The sequence below is a fragment of the Aethalodelphis obliquidens genome, unplaced genomic scaffold (assembly GCF_003676395.1).
Source record: "Aethalodelphis obliquidens isolate GAN/ISIS:26980383/991018 unplaced genomic scaffold, ASM367639v1 scaffold2, whole genome shotgun sequence".
NCBI classification, from domain to species: domain Eukaryota; kingdom Metazoa; phylum Chordata; class Mammalia; order Artiodactyla; family Delphinidae; genus Aethalodelphis; species Aethalodelphis obliquidens.
In genome coordinates this window covers 13399939-13422214 of record NW_020837946.1, presented here as the reverse complement: position 1 = coordinate 13422214, position 22276 = coordinate 13399939, and the positions used below count along the sequence as shown (strand labels likewise).

The window sequence follows — 22276 nt, the reverse complement described above, 5'->3', positions numbered from 1 at the left end:
AGCAAAGAGAGAGGAAAACCAAACGGGGCTGCACCCTTTTGAGTCTGAACTATAGAGAACAGAGCGCTGAAATCTCAAGTAATAGTGCATTTATCGAGAACGGGCCAATGTGCTTCCTAAACGTAACTGTTAATAGCAGGACTAGCGTCCAACCTATAGAACAGGTATTGTGTGCCAACACTCGGCTAAGCGCTTTGCAAGCGTTATCTCCATTACTCCTCATAGCTACCCGTTAGGAAGAATGAACTATTCGAATACTCCAGGTCATAACTGACCAGGAGCAAAGTAAACACACTCATTTTTAAAAAATACTGCTGGGGGCAGAAGTACGGGGAATGTGGAAGTTCAGGGAACTAAGATCAAAGGGCTTAGGTTAAATAAATCTTTCCATGAAATACTGAGTAATAATGAGGGGCCAGAAAGAGAACCAAGCTTTCCGATTCCCAATCTATGGCTAGAAAAAGAATTGCCAGGACTATTTGAAGTTATAAACTGGTCTGGGGTAAAAATAAACTTACGTGATTCTAATAATCTCAAATCCTGAGAGAATGGTTTGAACTGGGGTGTGGTTTATTGATAGAAATATTATATAGTTTCATTGAGCAAGCGTGTTATTACATACGGTTGGGAATTTTATTTATGATGCCCTCTAAGGAAATTTCAGATGCTTTGGGAAATTAAGAAAATTCCAACTCTGGAGAATAAAGTATGAAAGAATTCAAGTTGGGGAAGCATTTAATTATCTGTGACAAGAGAAAAGCTCAATCAACTTTTTGACTCTTTTGATTAGATGGTATTAAACATATGGCTACTTATTAGCATCTGGAATTTCCAGTTGGAAATCTGAACTAAGTATACTCATCAATATTATCAAATTATGATGTGGTTATTGATGCTGAGATAGTGTAATATAAAATATCATTATTTACCTGATGCATGTAACTCTTGTATTGATTCTGAAGGTGTCAAAGGATCTGGAGTTAATATAAATAAACAAAAAATTCAGATATATACATACTCAGAGACACACTGTATTCATTAACTATGTGTAATTTATACTGAAAAATTAAAATACACTGGCCTAAAATATGAGCGAGTCCCTTCAACAAAGCTTTGTTTTTCAAGACAAGCAGCTTAGGTTGTTTACTTTTTTCCTTAAAAATGAATGCCGTGAACAGAATTATTTTAATTCTTAGCCTTCTTCTTGGACACCTTTTTGTTCTATCAGAAATCTGCTTGCTACGAAACATATTTTTATGTTCACTGTTGATAATATCGTATCTACACAGAGACTGTCAGGCCTTTTTCTGAGCTACTGATAAGTAGTGAACAACCAGAATCCAAATGACAGAAACAGGTTTGCTCCTCTTGAGTGTCGTAACCAGCCTGCCTGACACAGTAATATCTTGGCACTAGTTCATAAACATAAAACAAAAAGCGAAGAATGTTACAGTCCAAAATAACTTTTCCACCCTTTATTCTGTGAAGGCATTTAGATAAATGTATTTCATAAATTGGAAAAAGAATGGAATAATGTATACAGCTTATATTTAAGACTGACATGACAAAACTTTTTTTTTTACATCTTTATTGGATTATAATTGCTTTACAATGGTGTGTTAGTTTCTGCTTTATAACAAAGTGAATCAGTTATACATATACATATGTTCCCATATCTCTTCCCTCTTGCGTCTCCCTCCCTCCCACCCCTCTAGGTGGTCACAAAGCACCGAGCTGATCTCCCTGTGCTATGCGGCTGCTTCCCACTAGCTATCTACCTTACGTTTGGTAGTGTATATATGCCCATGCCTCTCTCTCGCTTTGTCACAGCTCACCCTTGTTCATTGCAGCTCTATTTACAATAGCCCAGAGATGGAAACAACCTAAGTGCCCATCACCGGATGAATGGATAAAGAAGATGTGGCACATATATACAATGGAATATTACTCAGCCATAAAAAGAAATGAAATTGAGCTATTTGTAATGAGGCGGATAGACCTAGAGTCTGTCATACAGAGTGAAGTAAGTCAGAAAGAGAAAGACAAATACCGTATGCTAACTCATATATATGGAATTTAAGAAAAAAAAAATGTCATGAAGAACCTAGGGGGTAAGACAGGAATAAAGACAGACCTACTAGACAAAACTTTTATAGGCTTGATAATGTACGTTACTTTCTCTTTCCTTCCAAAATATTAGTGTGAGCTATAATACATGTGAAGAGGCTCTTTACCATCTTAGTTTCTGCTTTCCATGAATATCAAAACTGTGCCTTGTAATTTACTCATGCTTAGAAGTATTTAATTAATCAATTTATTTATTTTATTAAGGTATAACTGACATATAACATTATATTAGTTTCTAGTGCACCACATGACTTGATATATGTACACCTTACAAAGTAGAAGTAAAGTAGTTTAAGGTCCTAAATCATTTAAGTATTTTCTACGTAGCTTGATGTTTGATTAGTTTCTGATGTCTAGATGGGCGATGCTTATTCTCTACCATGATCATGCTGATATGTGTGTGTATATACATATTTTAACAGAAGTAATAAATGAAAATATTTTCTATAGACCATTTATACTATAGTAAGTATAGTAAACAATACGTGAGGCCCCATTTTTACCTGTGCGCCCATCTCTGCCTCTTTCTGACCCAGAGGTATTGAGTATTTACCATGGTGCCCATTTGCCTGCCTTCTTTTCTCCCTTTCAAGGTAACAGTTTTCTTTGTATAAAACTCAGTTTGAGGAGTTGCATTTTAATGTACACACCTTGATAATCTTAAATGAATTTATACTCACAAAGTATAACTTTTCCTCCCTGTAATTTTATGTCTCTCAAAATCAAAGGAAAGTTGTCTTTTGGAGCCAGTATGGTGAAAGACAGTATGGGTCTAGGTTAAAATTCTTTGATTTACAAGCATTAATTTTATGGTTTTCTCGGCCTTCTCATTAATGAAAAAGGAAACACAGACAAAAATTGAGAAATACAGAGCTGTATTCTTTACCACATGCCACCAACTTCTGCATTTTAACCTGATTACCTGGACCCATGTGAAAACTTCAGACAAAACCAACATTGAAGAAACAGGAAAACAACAACAAATAAACAAAGGCAAAACAAACAAAAAAATATATTTGTTCCCATTGTAGGAACAGACGAAAATTCTGGGAATTATTACCTGGAATGTTTGCTGATCTTATGGGGAGACACAAAGGAATAAAGTGTTCATGCTGACATACTTCTTGGAGGAAATCAAATTTATACTGGCATAAGGTCTGAAGAAGAAGCAAAGAAATGACCATTATTCACACACTAAGAAAGTTAATGGAAAATCTGCACTTGAATCTTACATCTAAAAAGGAGGTGGAGTTACTTTTGTGTGACCACTGGGTCATTGTTAAATTTAAAGGATTTTGTCCCCTCTGAAGTGGTAAATGTAGTCAGGCCCCCTGTTTTTGGAGATTGGACAAGGCCTGTTCAGGAAATGATCCCAGCTGCAACCTACATTGAGTTTCTATGAGATACAATCTTACTCAGACCTATTTTTTGCTTCTTTGGGCATGTATGTAACATGTTTATTCTGGGAAAGATAGGTCCTCACCACATGTACAGAGGTCTTCAACTACACTCAGCTCAAAGAACATATCACTCCAATCAACTCCTAAGATCTAGTGCTAAGGAAGACAGTGGTGCAGATAATCTAGAGTTAGAGTGAATCTCTCTCCATCTGCCATTTATTTTTGGAGTACATTATCTAATTCCACCTCTTCCCTGCCCTAGTAAACAGGTCTGTCATTTCAATAATGTTTTGAGTAGGACAGAGATAAACGAAGTGCAGACATGGTCTAAGACAACTTATTAACACAATCACATAAATAGGAACAATTAGCATGTTCATAACCATTCTATTTTCATTGTCATGCAAACTAAGTAATCAATTTTTAAGACTCAGATTGTGTTCACTGTATTCACTAATATCAGCTAACAAAATAAAATATATTCCATTTGCTCAGATATTTTAGAATCATATTTTGTGGCCACTTTAGTCAATAATTTAAAATACTGCCGTCTCAAACAAGGGTAGTATCTGACTTAATCCTTTGCACATCCAAGTGAAATGAAGCATAATTAAATTACATGGTAGTCATTCTTCACTGAGTATGTTCTGTTTGGTTTTTGATAAAATATATAGTTTAAGTTCACTGGAATTATACCTAAAATGATATTCTGAAAATGTCATGCATAACTGGAGCACTAATGAAGGATATTCTTCCAAAAAATATTTACAGAGAGAACTGGATTCTCAAAATCAAATGACATATAACCATGTAACTCTCCTAGCCTAAAGTAGATCTCCACTGCCGAAAAATAATGTTCAGGCCCCTAAGCATGACATGAAAGGCTCCAAGGAGATCATTATTTATTTTTGGCTTTTCTATATTCGTTACTCTTTCCCAATACCTAGATAATTTCCCATCGGGGACTTATCTTCCTCCCAATGGGTGAAGGTTAATGGGGAACTATTAATTCAGGTGCCCTGTCTTCCCTCCCTAAGAGGCAGGCATGTGACCCAAAGCAGGTTGGTCACATGCTTCCTCTCTGGAATGTAAATCTTTAGCCGAGTATTAAGAAGGAGAAAAGGGTCCCATCTGCGTATTTAGACAGCAGCAGACCCTGGCCACTGGTTCATCCTCTGTGATTACTCTTGTGCCTGGAAGTGCCTTGGTCACTGCTCTTTTCCAAGCTTAGTTCTGCAGCTCTTTCATCAATGCTGTTTACCCCAATATCCTTCCCCAAAATTCCCTTTTGCTCAAATTGGAGTAAGCTTCTGTTGCTGTGAGACAAAGAACCTTAACTGATAAACTTTCACGGTGTGGTCCACTTCCAGTCTTATTTCCCTCTAGCATATGCCATACTCAGACTCATAGCTCAGTGGTTCTCAAACTCGAGAATGCACAGGCATCACCTGAAAGTCTTGTTGCAATCCAGATTTCTGGGCTCCACCCGTAGTAGCTCTGTTCCGAGATCACTGGTCTAGGAACCACACTTTGAGAACCGCTGCTCTCTAGACAGCACCGTTCCCTATCTCCCAGAACATAGCCCCTATTTGGGTAGGGTGATCCACTGTCCCATTTTGCCCAAGACTGAAGGTTTCCAGGGAAGTGGGACTTTCAGTGCTAAAACCAAGACAGTTCCGAGTAAACCGGAGGCAGAAGAATTGCAGGTGGAAAGAATCACTCCTTTCACTGCCCACAGGAAATAAAAGTGAAATGTAAACACTCTCATTCCACACTCCTTTTTTGTCCCCCGTGAAGGAAGGAATGGGTAGACTTACTGAGCATGTGAACCGTTTTAAAAGGCTGCCTCCCATTGGTATAGAAATTATTTTTTGATATGGATAATGCATAGGTTATTGTTTTAGACAGATATACACAGAGACCGGTTTATTTATTTATAATGCAGCAGTTTAGAAAGCAAGCACTCCTGTACGTGGTTCTTACCTTGGGATCACCAGAGGAGAACATGCTGACATAACTGTTAACCGTCTTAAACACAAAACCCCGGTCCATAAACGTAAAGCAGCGCTAAAAAAGTAAAATTCTAAATTCAGACGTTTTTACTTTAAGGATCATTAAAGATGTTAGAAAAGATGATTGAATATATTGAAGTAAAATAGCATTTAACTAAATGTGCTGTATAATAAATGTCTTAAAAATCTCTGCAATATGTTTAAGAATTCATCCACATACGGCAACTAATTAAAATACTAGATACAGTACACACACCAGAAAGTTACAAACCCATATTTATCAATTTTATAAAACATCTCTTGGAGCTTTGCAATGAGCCCTTTCCTTTTAATATAGGAAGTTTTAGCTTTTACTTGTCTATTTTTAAAAACCACTTAGTTACATTTTATTATTATTTTTTTTTAGTAATTCGATTCCATAATTCCTCAGGTGAAGAAACTTGCTGTGCAACATTGGGTAGGAACAGGGCAGAGACATGTCAGGAAAACCTTTTAAAATCTCACTGGCCAAAAAAAAAAAAAAAAAAATCTCACTGGCCTCCTTCAGCAGAATAGCTTTTCTTTTCAGCCAAGGCAGCTTGAATTTGAAGAGTGAAGGTAAGAGATCCTGGGATTTCTATCAGTGAGCTGCCCACTGCCTCTTTATTATGTTGTCAATCCCTCTTAACTGGAGAAACGAGAGCCTTAAACAGTAGGTAGGTTTGGAGGAGTCAGGCAAGCGTGCCAACTTGGTACAGCACCTGCTCTCTCTCCCAAAGACCCATGGCCATGTCACCAGTAACCAAGCTACAGTGGCCAATTACTGCACTGGAAAAGTGTGAAGTGGGCACGGACCATAGTTACTGATGCAGTATCTTGGGGAGGCACTATAGCAGATTGGCATATGGGGTCATCACTGCGTGTGTGTGGGTTGCATTCTGCCCAGCCACATGTGTGTGAGCATGTGTACTACATGGGAAAATTTCTCAGCTGTTACATCACTCAGCATCGAAGCCTTCTTTCTCGTCCAAAGAGCCCTGTATGGTCCATTGTACTGGTTTTGCATCTCTTAATCTCTCTTCAATTTTACAAACAAATCTCTTTTCTCAGAAAGGACTGAACATAAAATCTTGTTATAGGTAGTCTACCAAGTGCAAAGTCTCCCACTGAAATACGCCCGTGTGTAAACATGAGCTTTTTTCTCTAATAACATTTTTCCAGTTGCTTGGTCATTTATATGTTTGTTTTGTTTCCTTTTCCATTTTTCTTTGTTTTCTTCTGAGTTTTTTTTTCATTACCTATTCATTACTGTGTTAACATACTGCTTCATTTATATTTTCATTTTCAATATGGATTTAAGTTCCTTCAATAACTCTCCCCTTAGAAAAAAGTAAATGGCTCCCATGTCCTCCCACCTCCCAAAAGAACAGTGAGGAAAGGTAGACAGCAGAGCATAATCATAAGCGCAGAACACGTAGAGCACCTATAAGGGGAGGATGGGAGGAAAAGAGGGCTTTCGTGTCTTCTACACTATGCAGGCTCCCAGCTAGTGTGTCAAATCCTCCCAGGCTTTCCATCTGCAGAAGGAAGTCCCGACTGGTGACCCTTGGACTATCCCCAATATGGAGCTCCCTCCCCGGAAGACCGCTGCTGTCTCTTTCCTGCTGGGAAGAAGCTTGTGTCTCACCTTGCAGAGAGAGGAAGACCACCCAGTATAACTGTGGGTTCTAGAAACTTCTCAAGAAACAACAAGAGAAAAGAAGCCCTTTGGTGAAGACACAGGGCCCTTTGATTAGACAGAGAAGGGGTTGGTGAGTCCTGTCATTGAACAAGGGTAGTGGTGAGAAGAAGGCTGCCTACCCTGGGGATCTAGGGAAACTCACTTAAGACTTTCTTGAGATTTAAGAAGACTTTGTATGTGGTAAACTTGTCATTCTCTTTCTAAGGGACAGTGAGGGAAAAGGAGGGGTCATTCCTAAGATACAAAGTCAGCAGAATCAGCCTTCTTCCTGCAGAGAGCCCTCCTGCAGATCAAGCTTCATCAAATGTGTCTCTCCTGTCACCAGTCCCCTGTGTCTGGTCTATCCCAGCATCTTCTTAACCCCAGGCGAAGGGACCTCTCTGCTTTTATCTATCTATCTATCTATCTATTTATTTATTTATTTAGCGGTACGCGGGCCTCTCACTGCTGTGGCCTCTTCCTTTGCGGAGCACAGGCTCCGGACGCGCAGGCTCAGCGGCCATGGCTCACGGGCCCAGCCGCTCCGCGGCACGTGGGATCCTCCCGGACCGGGGCACGAACCCGCGTCCCCTGCATCAGCAGGCGAACTCAACCACTGTGCCACCAGGGAAGCCCCTGCTTTTATTTTAAAATAATTTATATTAACCTTCTACATGAGTAGAAAATAATTTATAACAGGCTCTGGTAATCTATGGCCCATGAGCCAAAACTGGCACACTGTCTGTTTTTCAAAAGAAAGTTTTACTGACACAGCTACAGCCATTTGTTTATATATTGTCTATGGCGAATGGTCTATGGTTGTTTCTGTATTACAGTTGCAGAGTTGGGTAGTTGTCACAGAGACTGTATGTTCTGCAGAACTAAAAATATTTAATATTTGACCATTTATAGAAAACAATTTTGCAGATTATTGATATAAAGGATATATACCCTATCAGACTTTTTCTGAGTTTAGCTTAGTAAACTAAAAGCCAAATATTCTAAATTACATGCAAAAATATATTTTTGTATATATGGCTGTTGTAATGAAAAAATGTTTATTTTGTCTCACCAACTGTGAAAGTCACAGTTTTACTCTATAGATGGTTCAGTGATGAGTTATGAAATCCCAAATTGCAAAACACACCACCTGAGTGACTTTCCCTGTATATTTTACAAAACCTCTGGGCCCATCATTTCCTTTCCTTTGCCCCTGTGCTAGGCATTAGCTTATGTACCATCCACAGCAACTTTTGCATAGATGAAGTTTCTAGAAAACATTTATTTATTCCACAAACACAGAACATTTAAGGAAAATAGAGTAGATATGAAGACTTTCCCTTTTCACTGACTTGCTTATCCATCTTTTTTTTCATAATTAGAACTATCACAGATGTTTCTTTAAACATAATTTGCTACCAAAGTCTGTTTTTTATATTAGACAATTTCCAAATGATTTCCAAATGCTAATTGAAATAAAGTAGAGATTAGTCAGATGAGCATTGTACAATGCTTGTATGATGGACTTTTATAATGTACAATATATTAAACTAATGTTTTCATTTATAGACTTCACATATAAGTATTGCTTTCAGTTTGCACTTCATGGATCCATATATCTTATAGACTATATTTGTTTTATCTATTGTCAATCCATGCTTTTTACCCACAGATTTCACAACCACTGGTATCACCATTAGATTTATACTTTGTGGCTTTTTTCATCTTGGACATTCATGTTAGACATTAGTTTATGTACCACCAGAAGCAACTTTTGCATAAATGAGCTCCAAGGAAAACATATATTTATTCTAATAAGTACAGAGCATTTAAGGCAAAAAGAGTGGATAATAATAGGTCTTTTCCCTTTTTAAGAGACTTGCTTATGCAACCTTTTTTTTTTGGAATTTTGGGAAGAATATTGCAGATATTTCTTGAATGTAATTTGCTTACAAATCAGACAGTATGCCATTTTTTTCCCAAATTTTCTTTTCCATCAAGCACTTCAAATAAACTACTAGCATAGTAATAAACTTTATTCTCATAGGTCTTAAAAACATGGTAGAAAACTAGAGTAATTTTTTTCTCCTTTACTCTTTTCCTCCTCAACTCTGACCATCCCTTTCTCTTCCTGAAGCAAGAAAAAAAGCAAAAATAAGAGGCAAAACAGTGAAGAAAAAGAAATACAAGATGAGAACAAATATAGTATGCAATTTGAAACTGCATTTAACACATTAAAAAAGAAATTAGACTGAATTAAAACTCACCAAAGACAACTTAAGCTAATTTTCCATCTACCTCCATAGCCTCTTAACTTTGTTAGCAGTATTTATTTATACATTCCCACACCTATCCAGTATGTTCTGGTGTCTACCACAAAGAAACAAGTGAAGTGGCTTCGTCAGTAGTCAACAGTTGGGCAAAAGAAGGAATAGAAGAAAAACATTATCTTTCTGGTTGAATGTATTATCTGTTAAATGATACACCATCATTCTACGTTAGCTTTTCTTGGACTAAGCACATTTTTCTTCTCAATTCAATAGAAATGCCTGTAATTCAAAGAAATGATGCTAAATATATGTATGTATATATATATATATGTATATATATATTCACTTTATGTTGCTCAATACTTTAACCGATAATTTTCCTTTTATGCGATTAATGCACGATATTTTCATCATGTTAAAAGAGCCTAGAGGTAATATAACAAAAATGCGAAATTCCCCAAAATTTTCCCAAAGTGGCTATTTGGCATCACTGTTAGAGCTGGATCCAATCCAAAACATCACTTCAAGGGCAGAAAAGCCCAAGAGAATAATATTGTCACAGTGCAGCTTCTTTAAAAATCTCATTTTTCTCTTTAAAGATATTTAGAAGTACTACACTTGGCAACACTCAAGTAGATACTTTTCTTTAACCTTGGTTCTTATTCTGTATGACTCCAAATTGGAAAAAGTATCAAAAAGTATTTCAAGCAAGAAAGATGTATAGATGAAAGTATTCATCTAATCCTGGTAGTCTTGACTTTTCATCATAAATGAAACTGTGACTTAAATTGACATTTAGAGTATCTCACACCCACTATCACGGAGGCTTGAATAGAACTGTGATCTTGTATAATTGTACCTTAAGAAATCTGGCAACGCTGTGGTTTGCCCTTCTTGTTTCTTCAAGTGCATCTTTGTTTTTCCAAATCATGTGGTCGGCTAGGCTCATGACAAGATTGTCCAATTCATTTTGGTAAGATTCAGGAAATCTTTGAGGCCGAGAAAGCTAAGGAAAGAATGGATCATTTCTTTATAATGTGACCTGTGAAATACTAAACCTGGAAAACATAAACTGTAAGACTTACTACAAACAAAAAGTCTTTCTGAAAACTTGAAAGCAATAATAAAATAGAAGCCCTTTTAATTTCAAGGTCATGATTTTCATCATTTTCATTTAATGTTTCCTTCTATTTTGCCCAATAAGTTTTTCACTTTTTCATTATAAATGATAACATATATGAATTGCAGACTATTCAGACAATGTAGAAATGTAACATTTTTTTTATAACCTCTTAATTCCCCTCCTTTCCCTCTCCGGAAATAACTGCTATCAGTGGTTTAATGAATATTATTCTAGATTTTCTTTGACTCACAGTTCTCTAATTTAAAAATCAATTATTTTGATTTTTTAAAACTAGGAATCCTCCAATAAACAACTATAAGAAATCAGTGAATGAATAACTGAATGGGTACAGATATCGGTTTGTAATGTTCTCTAATAAGTAGTGAGTCCCAGCTAGTCTTTTTAAAACATTTATTTCAGCTTTATTGAGTTATAGTTGATATATAAAATTATATTTAAAGCATACACTGTGGTGCTTTCATACACATACACATTGTGAAAGAATTCCACCCTCCACCCCTCATCTAGTTAATTAAGCCATCCATCAGCTCACATACATATTTTTGGGGAGAGAACATTTAAGTTCTACTCTCGGCAAATTTCAATTACACAATACAGTGTTATCACCATGTTTTCCATTAGATGCTCAAACCTTATTTATCTTATAGATGAAGGTTTACACAAGCTAGTCTTAACTCAATGGTCCCAGCATATGCCACCGCAGGTGCCTGTGGGACTTCACAGTCAAGATGTTTTGCCGCAAGATAAAAAGTGATTTGGCTGTGAGATTACATAACATACATTGAATAAAACTCTATAGGCCCCTAAAGACTGCCCTCAGTCCAGGAATCCAACACCCCCCCCCCAATTTGAACTCCTGCACATAAAGGGAAAGTTTCAGGCAGCTGAGTTTTCCCATTTCAGTCTCTACTTGGTGAATTTACACAGCTTCTTTGCATGAGATAGGTAAGATTCATTCATCTTTACAAGTTGGCTTTAAAATTAGACTCGCATTTTCACTATAGACAGAAACAGACAATTGAGAGTTAGACGGTGCCATATTCTCTAAAATTCTGAGCACCCAGCCTTCCACGAGGCAAGAATAAAAACCACGGAGGCTAAAATTACAGGAACTGCATAGAACAAACAGTGATTAATTATTGGACGCTGGAGCTGACTTGGACTGGCTTTTTTTTAAGCCATTGTACCAGGACATGACTGTATAGGCATTTTGAGGATTTTATGGTTACCCCCTGTATATATTCAAAGCTTATTGTTGAAATCAAATGAAGTTAAAACCAAATAAACCTAATGAATTTAATTGCAGACGTCATTTTTCATCCTGCTGGGTGTACCCTGGGGAAATAAGGGTAAACAGTTCACCTATGAAAGCAACAATCACTTTTTAGATAATCAAAGCACATTTGTAGTTTTCCTTTTTTCATTGTGTTAGTCCTCCAAGATACATTAAACATATCAATGTCAACATTTTCTTCACAAGGACATACAGTAATACCTTGGACTTTGATAACCCCTCTGTTCCTCTGTCTTTTCTGCCTTCCTTTCAAACTCCCCTTGTAGCCTACTTCCACTCTTAACCCAAAGACATGCTGCTCGGTAAACACACGAGCAATATTTTTAATTGTTCTCTGGAAGTCTATCCCAAGGGCTTGAGGCGGGAGAATTCCTGAGCTGGGGACGGTGGATTTTCTCTCTCAGGACAGGGGAGGAAGTGGGGTAAGGTGACAACATGGTTGAATCCCAAGCTGCAGAGCTGGAACGCATTGGAGAACCTGGGCTGTGATATGGTGGAGGTCCCAAGGATCAGGTGCGGAATGCAGGGGCTGAATTTCAGGCATTTGGGAATTTCGTTAAGAACGAGGGGCTGATGGGAAACAAAAGGTGTAGCCAGTACAAGAAAACTTTGGCTACTAGAGCTCAGTGTTGAGAAGCTATTCAGCACTTCCTAGTAAATAGGAATTCGCCTTGGACAAGAAAGCAGGGGTCACAGGGAGGTGTTATCTGCCTTTCAGAGGACCAGACTAGGGGATCTGACTTTCTCACATCTCCTTGATGATGGAAGCTTTTTTTAATAGCAAAGAAAGCTATTCACTTCACAATTAAAAAATAAGAAAAGAAAATGCAAATAGCTTGGGAGATGTTTATTGTGAATGCTTTCAAGTCAAATGATGGTATCCGGTCTTCTCCTACTGTGATAAATAGAGATGGTTAGAAAATTGGAAGGCTGTGCACCTCTGGAAGAAAACTGGGTATGGTGATTGCTATGGAAGAGGGTAATGAAAAGGGAACTTGAATCAGTGAAGATAAACTCTCGTTTACGATGAGTTCCTTTATTCTTAGGCTGTTCATAAGGGTGTTTTGTGACCTATCTATTTTAGCAGATACATACTGGTGGGAACTAAAGGATTTTAGTCCAATTTGTTCTTTTTACATATGGGAGAACAGACTCTGAGATGTTTAGTGTCTTTTTTAAAAATCATCGAACATGTTAGTGGCAGAGCAAGGATTACAGTGGTGGGGTTTCCTGATACAGCTTAAGAACAGAGAGATAGGAATCAGTCTTAGCTTCATGTTAGATTTTCTCTTCCTCCCAGACAGGAGGCTCTTATCTCTGGAAGTATAAGAGCAGACACAGCTGAAGAGCAAACATAGGACTTAAGAACTGAGAGTTATGGGATACCAGAGATGATGAGATGTGCAGTCAAGGCAGGTCTGTTATGCTTATGTCAAGGCCATGTTTGGAAAGGCCTGAGGCCTGGAGGCACGGATGGGGCACGTGGATGGATGGCCCGAGGATGGTGGCTTGGCAGACTCCCCTGAATCCTCAGTGCCCCATCCCTCTCTATTAAGAGTCAGCACTTCTCCTGTGTGGGAATACGCTGCAAAGGACTCTCCCTGCAAGAGGCCAGGCAAACCCTTCAGGAGCTGTCCTTCCTCCTCTCCTGGAGCTCAGGCCATGAACTGGGATTAAATGCCAGCTTAACTCAGCTGTGAACCTGCTGGGCCTAATAAGGTAAGGAAGAGCGTGTACCCCAAGGAGTTGTAAGAATTAGTTAGCAGGTACCAGCAGGAGCCACAGTGGGAGTACCACTGAGATTGGATGTTGAGTGTGTTTGACCAAGACGGCCAGAACATAAGAATGGATAAATTCAATTTCACTGACGTGAGGGCACTTTGTCAGGACATGGGCTTAAATAAGACCTCAGGGGATGGTCCACTCACTGTTAGTTGGCTCTTAGAATCCTGGAGATGGCTCATTTTAAGCAGAATGGAAATGCCGAGGTTGCCCTGGCAGATGAATGAGGAAGGAATAAAGAAGCAGACGAAGGTGGACACGTAGGAATGGAACTATGAGCCCGGAAGACCCACTATCCGCCAAGGCCATCAGGAAGGTACTGGGGGCCGACATCCCTAAGACCGTTCAGTGGCGTCTCCCATCTGCAGGTGAGAGAGGCAGTCCCAGTGTTGGCTCACTCACAGTCATGAGGATGAGGGGCATCAATATAACAGAGGCCATGTGATTGCACCTAATCTCCAGGGGCCAGGGGGTTGCGATTCCCAAAACAAATGGCAGATCTGGAAAGCAGCCGAGGGGGCTGGACTCTCAGGGAGCTACAGAGCTGATTAATGGCATGCTGGAAGCCCCAGGGACGAGACAATCAGCAGCCAACAGTGACGATGCTTAAGTCCACCAAGAAGGCGAGGCTGGACAATCGGGAGATGAGGATGTTTGTTCCAGTAAGTAGACGGGAATCCTCTCTCTGTTCTTGGATCTCAGTCAATTTTCAATTTTCAGTACATGCTGACTGAAGAGGAGGCAGGGTCCCTAAAGAAAGCCCCCTACAGACCTTTGATAAGTACATACTGTAATGATTCCACCAGTCCTTCTCCAAAGGCTTTCCTCAGGTGACGATACTAGGCGGAGGGGAATATTCATATATTTCAAGAACTACTGGCCACAAGATCTGAGTTGATACTGCTATCTGGAGACCAAAACACCACCAAGTCCACCCAGTTAGAGTGGAAACTCACAGGATTCATAAAGTTGCCCTGCCTAAAGTTCTGTTAGCAGAGAGTCCACTGGCTTCAAAAATCCACCAAACAGCCATTTCCCTGGTCCAAATGTATAATCTGTATTGACATAATTAGCATCTAGAGTAACCACACACTGGATGCTTGGGACGGTGAGACCCCCCTGGACCACTCTGGAATGAGGGTTTGGGTCACAACACAGTAAGTCACCAAGACCTTCAGAGCTGCTGGCTGAGGGTGAGGGCAATCTAGAATGGATGGTAGAGGAGGGAGGTGATGAGAACTGCACAGGGTTCCGAGACCAACTATAGTAACAGGGGCTACAGTTAACCCCACTAGCCTCCCTCTTGTAAGTTTCCTTTCAGGAAGGAGAGGCCCATGGGAACTGTGGAGGAGAAGATTCATAATCATATGTGAAAGGTAGCTGTGGACTGTGGACCACGGGTGGCAGCCGAGGATGTGCATAGCTCAGATACTCCCTTGAGAAAAAGTCTACTGAGATGAATGAAATAACTACGAAGCCTTTGGGACCCACTCAAGAGTTCACGCCAAGCCACATTCTCTCCGGCTGCTCTGAGTAATTACTGAGCTTGCAGAGGTAACGGAGCCAGACCATCTTCCCGATGCAGGACTTTTCTCATGAACATCCTTTGCTCTCAGACAGCCCATTGGCCCACCTACAACTTTCTCACTGCAAGCCTCTTTCTAGCTGATCCTCCTTCCTTTGCCATCTCCTTTCACAGGTGTCAGACCTTCCTAGTCCTTTTGCCTGTCCCTTTATCCTTTGTAGTCATTTTTGTACTTCTAATTTTGTCCTGGCATCTGCTTCTGAAGGACCTGTACTGATACACACAATCATGTCTCACATTTATTGGATGCTATTGTATTACCTATGATCGTACCTGAATTTTATTTGTGTCAATCAAGTGCTGTGCCATGGATTTTAGGATAATTGCAAAGAAGAACCAGGAATGCTGTTAGGAAAAGAAAAGACAACCAGAAATTTATCATCTTATAGCAAAATAATGATAATTCCATGCTTCACAACATGCAATTTTATAAAACGTTTATCTTAAAATGTATTCTTTGAAATTCAATGCATCAGAGCAATAGTATATTCTCCATTATGTTAGGATCATCCTTAGCAAAGTTCTAATGGTAAAAGTAAATACCAGATACTTCTGTTCCTCAGTCATCTCAAAGACTGTTTAAACTAAAACAAGATACTGGTTTGCTAGACATGGCTGAGTAGACAGTAGTCTTATGAAATACTTATTCATTCATTGGGTGTTCTATCTGTTTTACTTAGTTAAACAAAACTAAGTAAAACTTTTTTATCTTAAAATATGGTGTAGCAGACCCACCCCTAACATTGCCAGGGATAGAGGCAAGAGTGAACATGGAAGCCACGTGTGAAAATATCTAAAAGTTCAAAGTCACGTTAGCAGAGTCTTAAATAAGATATGTTGGATCCTCCTATCTTGACAAATATAACTTCATGACAACTTGGAATGCTGCACCAGGACGTGGGGCTCACCCCCTCTTCTCACCTGAGGCTCTGCCCTACACTGAGGGGCCTGGGGCATGTGGGTGACTGTCCAGCCTGCAAATCCAGGTGCTGCCCACAAACTGGTCCCTCTCTCCCACCAAACACTGCTCCCCTCTTGGGTCTTGGGTTACACTCCAGATTTTCCCTCTGAACAATGGACTTAGGAAAGAGATCTAAGCAGGCCCAGGAATAAACCTATAAACCCTTTAGGCAGGGGCTCCTGGGGATTCTTATAGGTGCTGAAGAGGTGGTAGGGGCTCCCAGGAGCATTGCTCTTGGCTATTCTCATACTTTTTCTTATGAGAAGGGGTACATTTGGAGAAGATCAAAGCATATTCAAGAGCGGAGGCCCCTCTTTCTTGGGTCTAAGGGTCTTGCTTAACCCAGATACAAAAAATATACATCACATATTGTGTACACTTACAAAGAATACACTCCCCTGAGCCTCTTCCCTTCCCAGCCTCTCCACCACATATAATAATTTTGAGTTTTGTGTTCATCATTCCCTTGCTTTCCTTCATAATTTTGCTGCCAATATCATACATCGAAGTGATATTCAGTTTTGCCTGCCCCTGAACTTTAAATAAACGGAATCATCCTGTATGTATTCTCTTGTGATGGCCTTTTCAATTCAACAAATGCTTTTCTGAGGTTTATTTATGTGGAGCTAGGTAGCTGGGGGTCCTCTATTGTCATTGCATCACATGTATAATCCCAATTTACCTATCTGCTCTACTGTGGATGGGCATCTGAACTATAGCCAATTTTAGGCTGATACCAAGCACGCTGTTAAGAACTTTTGAGTACTGGGTTCTAACGCTGGAAGATTGACTGAGATGAGGAAGAAAGGACGTTTAAGCTCTGGCTTAAAAAGGGGGTCGTTCCTTAGTAAACTTGATATTGGAAGTGAAATTCATGCTGTTGGGAATCTTTAAGTAACACAAGGCACCCCACCTCGTCCTAAGTAATATTTTTATCCACCATATGCCAAATGTTCTACCATTTGTCCCTTGATTTAACTGACACCTGTCACTCTCACTCCTCAGCACTCAGCCCCACCTCCACTATTTACCTTGAATCCACCAGGACCAATCCCATTGAGACTCCTGCCTCTGTTCACGTCTGATGACAGAAGAAGCCTCACTCCTCTCCTGCCCTCTGGTCTCCGTAGGTGCTGCGCACCCCCTTGTGTATCTCACTGCTTCTCATCTCCTGAAACCCACTCACCATACCTTTGGTCTGGAACACATGGTGCATCACCAATAAAATCTCCTGAAGATGGAACTTCTCCTCCAAGCATTCCCTTTGCCTTGTCTTTTAAATGAACACTGACTCTCCCCAGAGGACCCTGCTGGAGAGGGTGTGGAGAGAAGGGAACCCTCCTACACTGTTGGTGGGACTGTAAATTGGTACAGTCACTATGGAGAACAGTATGGAGGTTCCTTAAAAAACTAAAAATATAACTACCATATGATCCAGCCATCCCACTCCTTGGCATATATCCGGAGAAGAACATGGTTCAAAAGGATACATGCACCCCAATGTTCACTGCAGCACTGTCTACAATAGCCAAGACATGGAAGCAACCTACATGCCCATTGACAGACGAATGGATAAAGATGTGGTACATGTATACAATGGGATATTACGCAGCCATTAAAAAGAATGAAATAATGCCATTTGCAGCAACATGGATGCTAGGCAGGCAGCTTTCTTCAGCAGCCCCGTCTCCACTCTCACCCCACTACAGTCTATTCTCTACGCAGCCATCAGAGCGATCCTTTTGAACCAAGATCAGCTCAAGTTACTCCTCCACTCAAAGTCCTCTGACGGCTCCCAGTTTCTCTCTGGGTGGAAGCCAAAACCCTTGCAATGGCCCACAGGCCTTACATTACCTGCCAAACCTCCCGCTGCCTCTCTGACTTCAACTTGCCTCCGCTTTTCTTTGCTCACGTGGCTTCAGCCACATTGGCCTCCCTGCCATCTTTCAGGCGTATCCACTAGGTGTGCTGCTGCCTTACAACGTTATACAGGTCTTCCCCTCTACCTTTTTTTTGAAATATAGCTGACTTACAATATTATATTAGTTTCAGGTGCACAACATAATGACGCAATATTTTTACAGATTGTACTCCATATAAGGTTATTATAAACATATTGGTGCTATACCCTGCGCGCTACATTACATCCTTGTAACTTATTTTATACCTAACAGTTTGTACCTGTTAATCCCCTTCACTTATTTGTCCCCTCCCCCCACTCCTCTCTCATCTCAGAACCACTAGTTCGTTCTCTGTATCAGTGAGTCTGTTTCTGTTTTGTTATATTCACTTGTTTGTTTTACTTTTTAGATTCCACATATAAGTGAATGAAATTTTGCTATTTGTGACATCATGGATGCACTCGGAGGGTATTATGCTTAGTGAAATAAGTCAGACAAAGATAAATATGGTATGTTTTCCCCTCTACCTTTAATGTTCTACCCTCAACATCTCCAGCTCCCTCACTTTCTTCACATTTTTAGCTGAGGTATTACCTTCTCCATGAGCTCTACCTTGACCATTCTATTTAAAACTGCAAACCTCACCCTGCATACTCAGGACTCCGCATTCCATTTACCTGCTCGACATTTTCTTTTCCTATGCTACTTCTCACCTCCAAACGTACAATTTAATTAACTTTGCTATCATGTGTGTCATTTATCGTTTTTATCCCGCAGTAGAATGTAAGCTTCCCAAGGGCAGAGATCTTTATTCTATTCTCTAAATGCACGCCAAATGCCTAGGATGGTGAGGATGGCGCTTGTCACAAGGAAGGCACTTGGAACATACTTGTTGGATAAACTGAATGAATATACGCATACGGCTGATTTAAATTTAAACAAACAAACCGCTTGGCCTAGGATAATGTGATTTCAGTCAACCCCTGTTGACGCTTATTGATCCGGCCTTCAGCCTCCCCTTCTAGCTACTTACTAATCAATCATCTATCTGTCAAGTCATGATAGATAATTAATTTAGCAGGGGACTAAATTCACAAGTCTGTAAGTTACATCTTTACCAGCTTCTCACCATCTCTTCTTATATTACTACAAATGCATGTGTTTCAACTTTTGGGGGTCAAAGAGTGGCTGTTTCTCTGCCTCTTCTCTGCTGTCAGTATATTCATTACTACATCATTAATCCTTTTGTTGGTAGTTTTCCTCTTCCTGTGCCTGAAAACCCAATAAACTTTATTTGGGGTACACTTAGCATTTTTGAATGTTTTCGGTCATTCTTAATAGTCATTCATTCTGCCTTTAGGCCAAAGGACTTAACTCGAGTCCATTCTACTTGTTAAAATGATCTGTTCTCTTGACATTGATCTCTTTTTCTTAACAGGTTCATATGTTACCATTTCAACATGAAGCTTATACCAGAAACTATTAGAGAAACGATCTATAAAAATCAATGAATCCTATCACCTTCAGGGTTGAGTGTAAGCCATCCCAATGAAAGGATCGTCTTTAAATTCTTTACCTTCAGGACATGCTTGACTGTTGTGGAGTCATTTGATTGCAAAAGACCAGTCACATTTTTAACCAGTTCCTCATGTATAGTTCTCTCCTTGCACGCCGTGGTCTTGAACACAAACTGAAGAAAATCCAAAAAGTGAAAAAAGTTAAATACTTAAAAACAAAGCATAAAAAATTACGTTCCAAGAATAACTCATGTCTCAAACTTATCTGCTCATGCCAGATTTTGTCATGAAATAAATGAAGGCCCAATGAGAAGTGTAATACACACCTGCTCCTATTGAGGGCTTTGCACAGGTAGAGCCTTGCTCACCTAAGTTCTCCTTGAAACGCTCTTTGTCGAAATCACAAAGAAGATCAGAGAGCAATTTAGAGGGTTCAAGGAAACATGGAGGGCTTTGACCCACCTACTTAGGATACATTTCCCCTTCTCCTTCCTTCCACTGGCAACAGGTGGGTGGCATGGTAGCATTTCTTCATCCTGAAAGGGTAGAGCACCCACTCAAATAGCCAAGTGGGGAAGCAGGCGCCTTCCAGAGGCCAGTAGGTGAGCTGCCCACAAGCCCAGGGTCCACTACCATCTCATGCTGAGACGTGGCAACCAACAGGTTCCTAATAATTGGCCATCAGTAAGATAACTAATGCTTCTCGCTTTCTTTTCTTAAAAGATTGGTGCTGGCATTCACCACTGAGTGCATGTCATGGTTTAGTTTTCCATAGTTCTTCATATATTTTAAGTATCAATTCATGTATGTATATTTAAAATACCAAATGCTTATTACTGAATTATAATATTTTACTTATGAGTTGGGTTTGCCTCAAGGAAGGTCATTTCTTCATAATATTCAAAATTTGGACTTCACTACAGTCAAGGATGAATGCAGGCAAGAAACAAAGCAGAGGCACTTTGCATTTGGGTCTGTAATTATTTCTTTGAACTTCACAGGCCATTGATATCTAAATCATTCTGATGGGGCCTAACTTCTCCACGCTCATTCCAAAGGAGAAAAACGAGGCTAAGAAATGCATGAAACTAGCTAACATCAAGAGTAGTATGATTTTCCCCCTCATGGATTATGACTCATATGAGGGTAATGTCATCAACTGTCTAATACCTTGTGCAGTAATTAAGCCCCAAGGGCATTTTGACTAGTTCTGAAATTTTAAAAATTGTGGCTAGACCATATCAGTCCTACGAATTGCTGTAAACCATTTAATTAGATTGACCTTAGGTATACATTTTTGAAAAAGACATGGTGTATGTGTGCATTTTGGATATCGTAGATGGAGTGAGTTAGCAACATTTAGCACCACTGAACTTGAAATGGTGTTTAGATTACTTCTGAATAGGTTTGAATTATATCAGCTATCCCATCTTTCAAGGACATCAAAGCACGTATTGGTACCAGTTTTCATTATACTCTTAGGTGTGGGGCTTAATGTATATGCTACAAAATAATTTTTTCCACCACGGGTAAAAAAAGTCATACTCCTTGGTCAAGGTCAGGCTGTCAGCCATGTACTGCAGCAAGAGACAAATCACAGAACCATAGACCTAGATGTTCATGTGATCTCCCCCATCTCACTTCACAGAGGAGAAAAGTGAGGCTCAGAGAGGCTGATTGCTCCAAGTTAGCTATTTAACCTTAACTAGGATGTAGTTTTCCATTTGCTACTTTAATGCTCTTTCCAGAGTAAAATTCCAGTTGGTTATATTTATTAGGCTGTATTTGTTTTAGATATATGAAATTATGTTATAAAATATCTTTAGGAATTTTTATCAGCTTGAAATTCCACATAGGTGTATTTCTAGATTTGAACCACTTCAAAGCAAACTAAATACACAGCTTCTTACATTACAAAATCAAAAGGTCTCATCAGGCTATTTCAAACATCCTGCTTAAAAATAAAGACCTCTCCAGGGTGCATTTCCAGGACAATGCTCCAGGAGCATGACAGATAACATCTGAGAGCTGATTTAAGGCTCTCCCCAGCAACTAGCCTCGGCTGTCACAAAAATAACTGCAACGTCAGTGGGTTCTCAATGCAATTTTCAGTGATTCCATTGGAACAAGGTAAATAATATGTGTGTTGAAAAGGAGATGACTTTGTGTAATAAGGATTGGGGAATTTTTTTTCTTCTCAGCCCCTTTGGCAATTGAAATGGAAAACTGGGTTAAGTGTCGAGAGAATGAAAGTTCTATAGATGATTTCTGTTGAACAGTAAAGTCTTCAATACCCTATAAAAGTAAGCTATGACTCTGTCTTAGAGAGCAAACTAAAAAGGCATTTGTAGGTGGAACTGGCCTTCTGCAGTTGAATTGTAGATCTTATTGGGTAAAGTTATACCATGGGGAAATTATTGTGAAGAAGCTCTTTTTGGCGTATGGGCTATTTTAAGGAATGGCACACACTCATACTTAGATATTTGGGAAGACATCTAACATTTCTGACAGGTAGAAAACATGTAAATATAAAACTGTAATGAGAAAAATTCCTCACTGATGGTATCTCAGAAGGGTTCACTCC

At 39.5% G+C, this 22276-nt stretch overlaps 1 protein-coding gene across 12 annotated transcripts in view; it reads right to left on the bottom strand.

The window, feature by feature from the left end:
* DOCK10 (dedicator of cytokinesis 10) overlaps positions 1-22276 on the bottom strand; it is a 280915-nt gene that overhangs the window by 41536 nt on the left and 217103 nt on the right. For all 12 annotated transcript variants that reach the window (XR_003435547.1, XR_003435550.1, XM_027119931.1 and 9 more), the window contains exons 26-31: positions 19752-19865; positions 15587-15658; positions 10368-10514; positions 5511-5594; positions 3188-3284; positions 930-974 (exon numbers count right to left, since the gene is read on the bottom strand). Coding sequence is in view for 10 of the 12 variants with exons in the window: in XM_027119931.1 (XP_026975732.1) it covers positions 930-974; positions 3188-3284; positions 5511-5594; positions 10368-10514; positions 15587-15658; positions 19752-19865 (559 nt within the window). In the remaining 2 variants the exon portion in view is untranslated. The remainder of the gene's footprint in view (positions 1-929; positions 975-3187; positions 3285-5510; positions 5595-10367; positions 10515-15586; positions 15659-19751; positions 19866-22276) is intronic.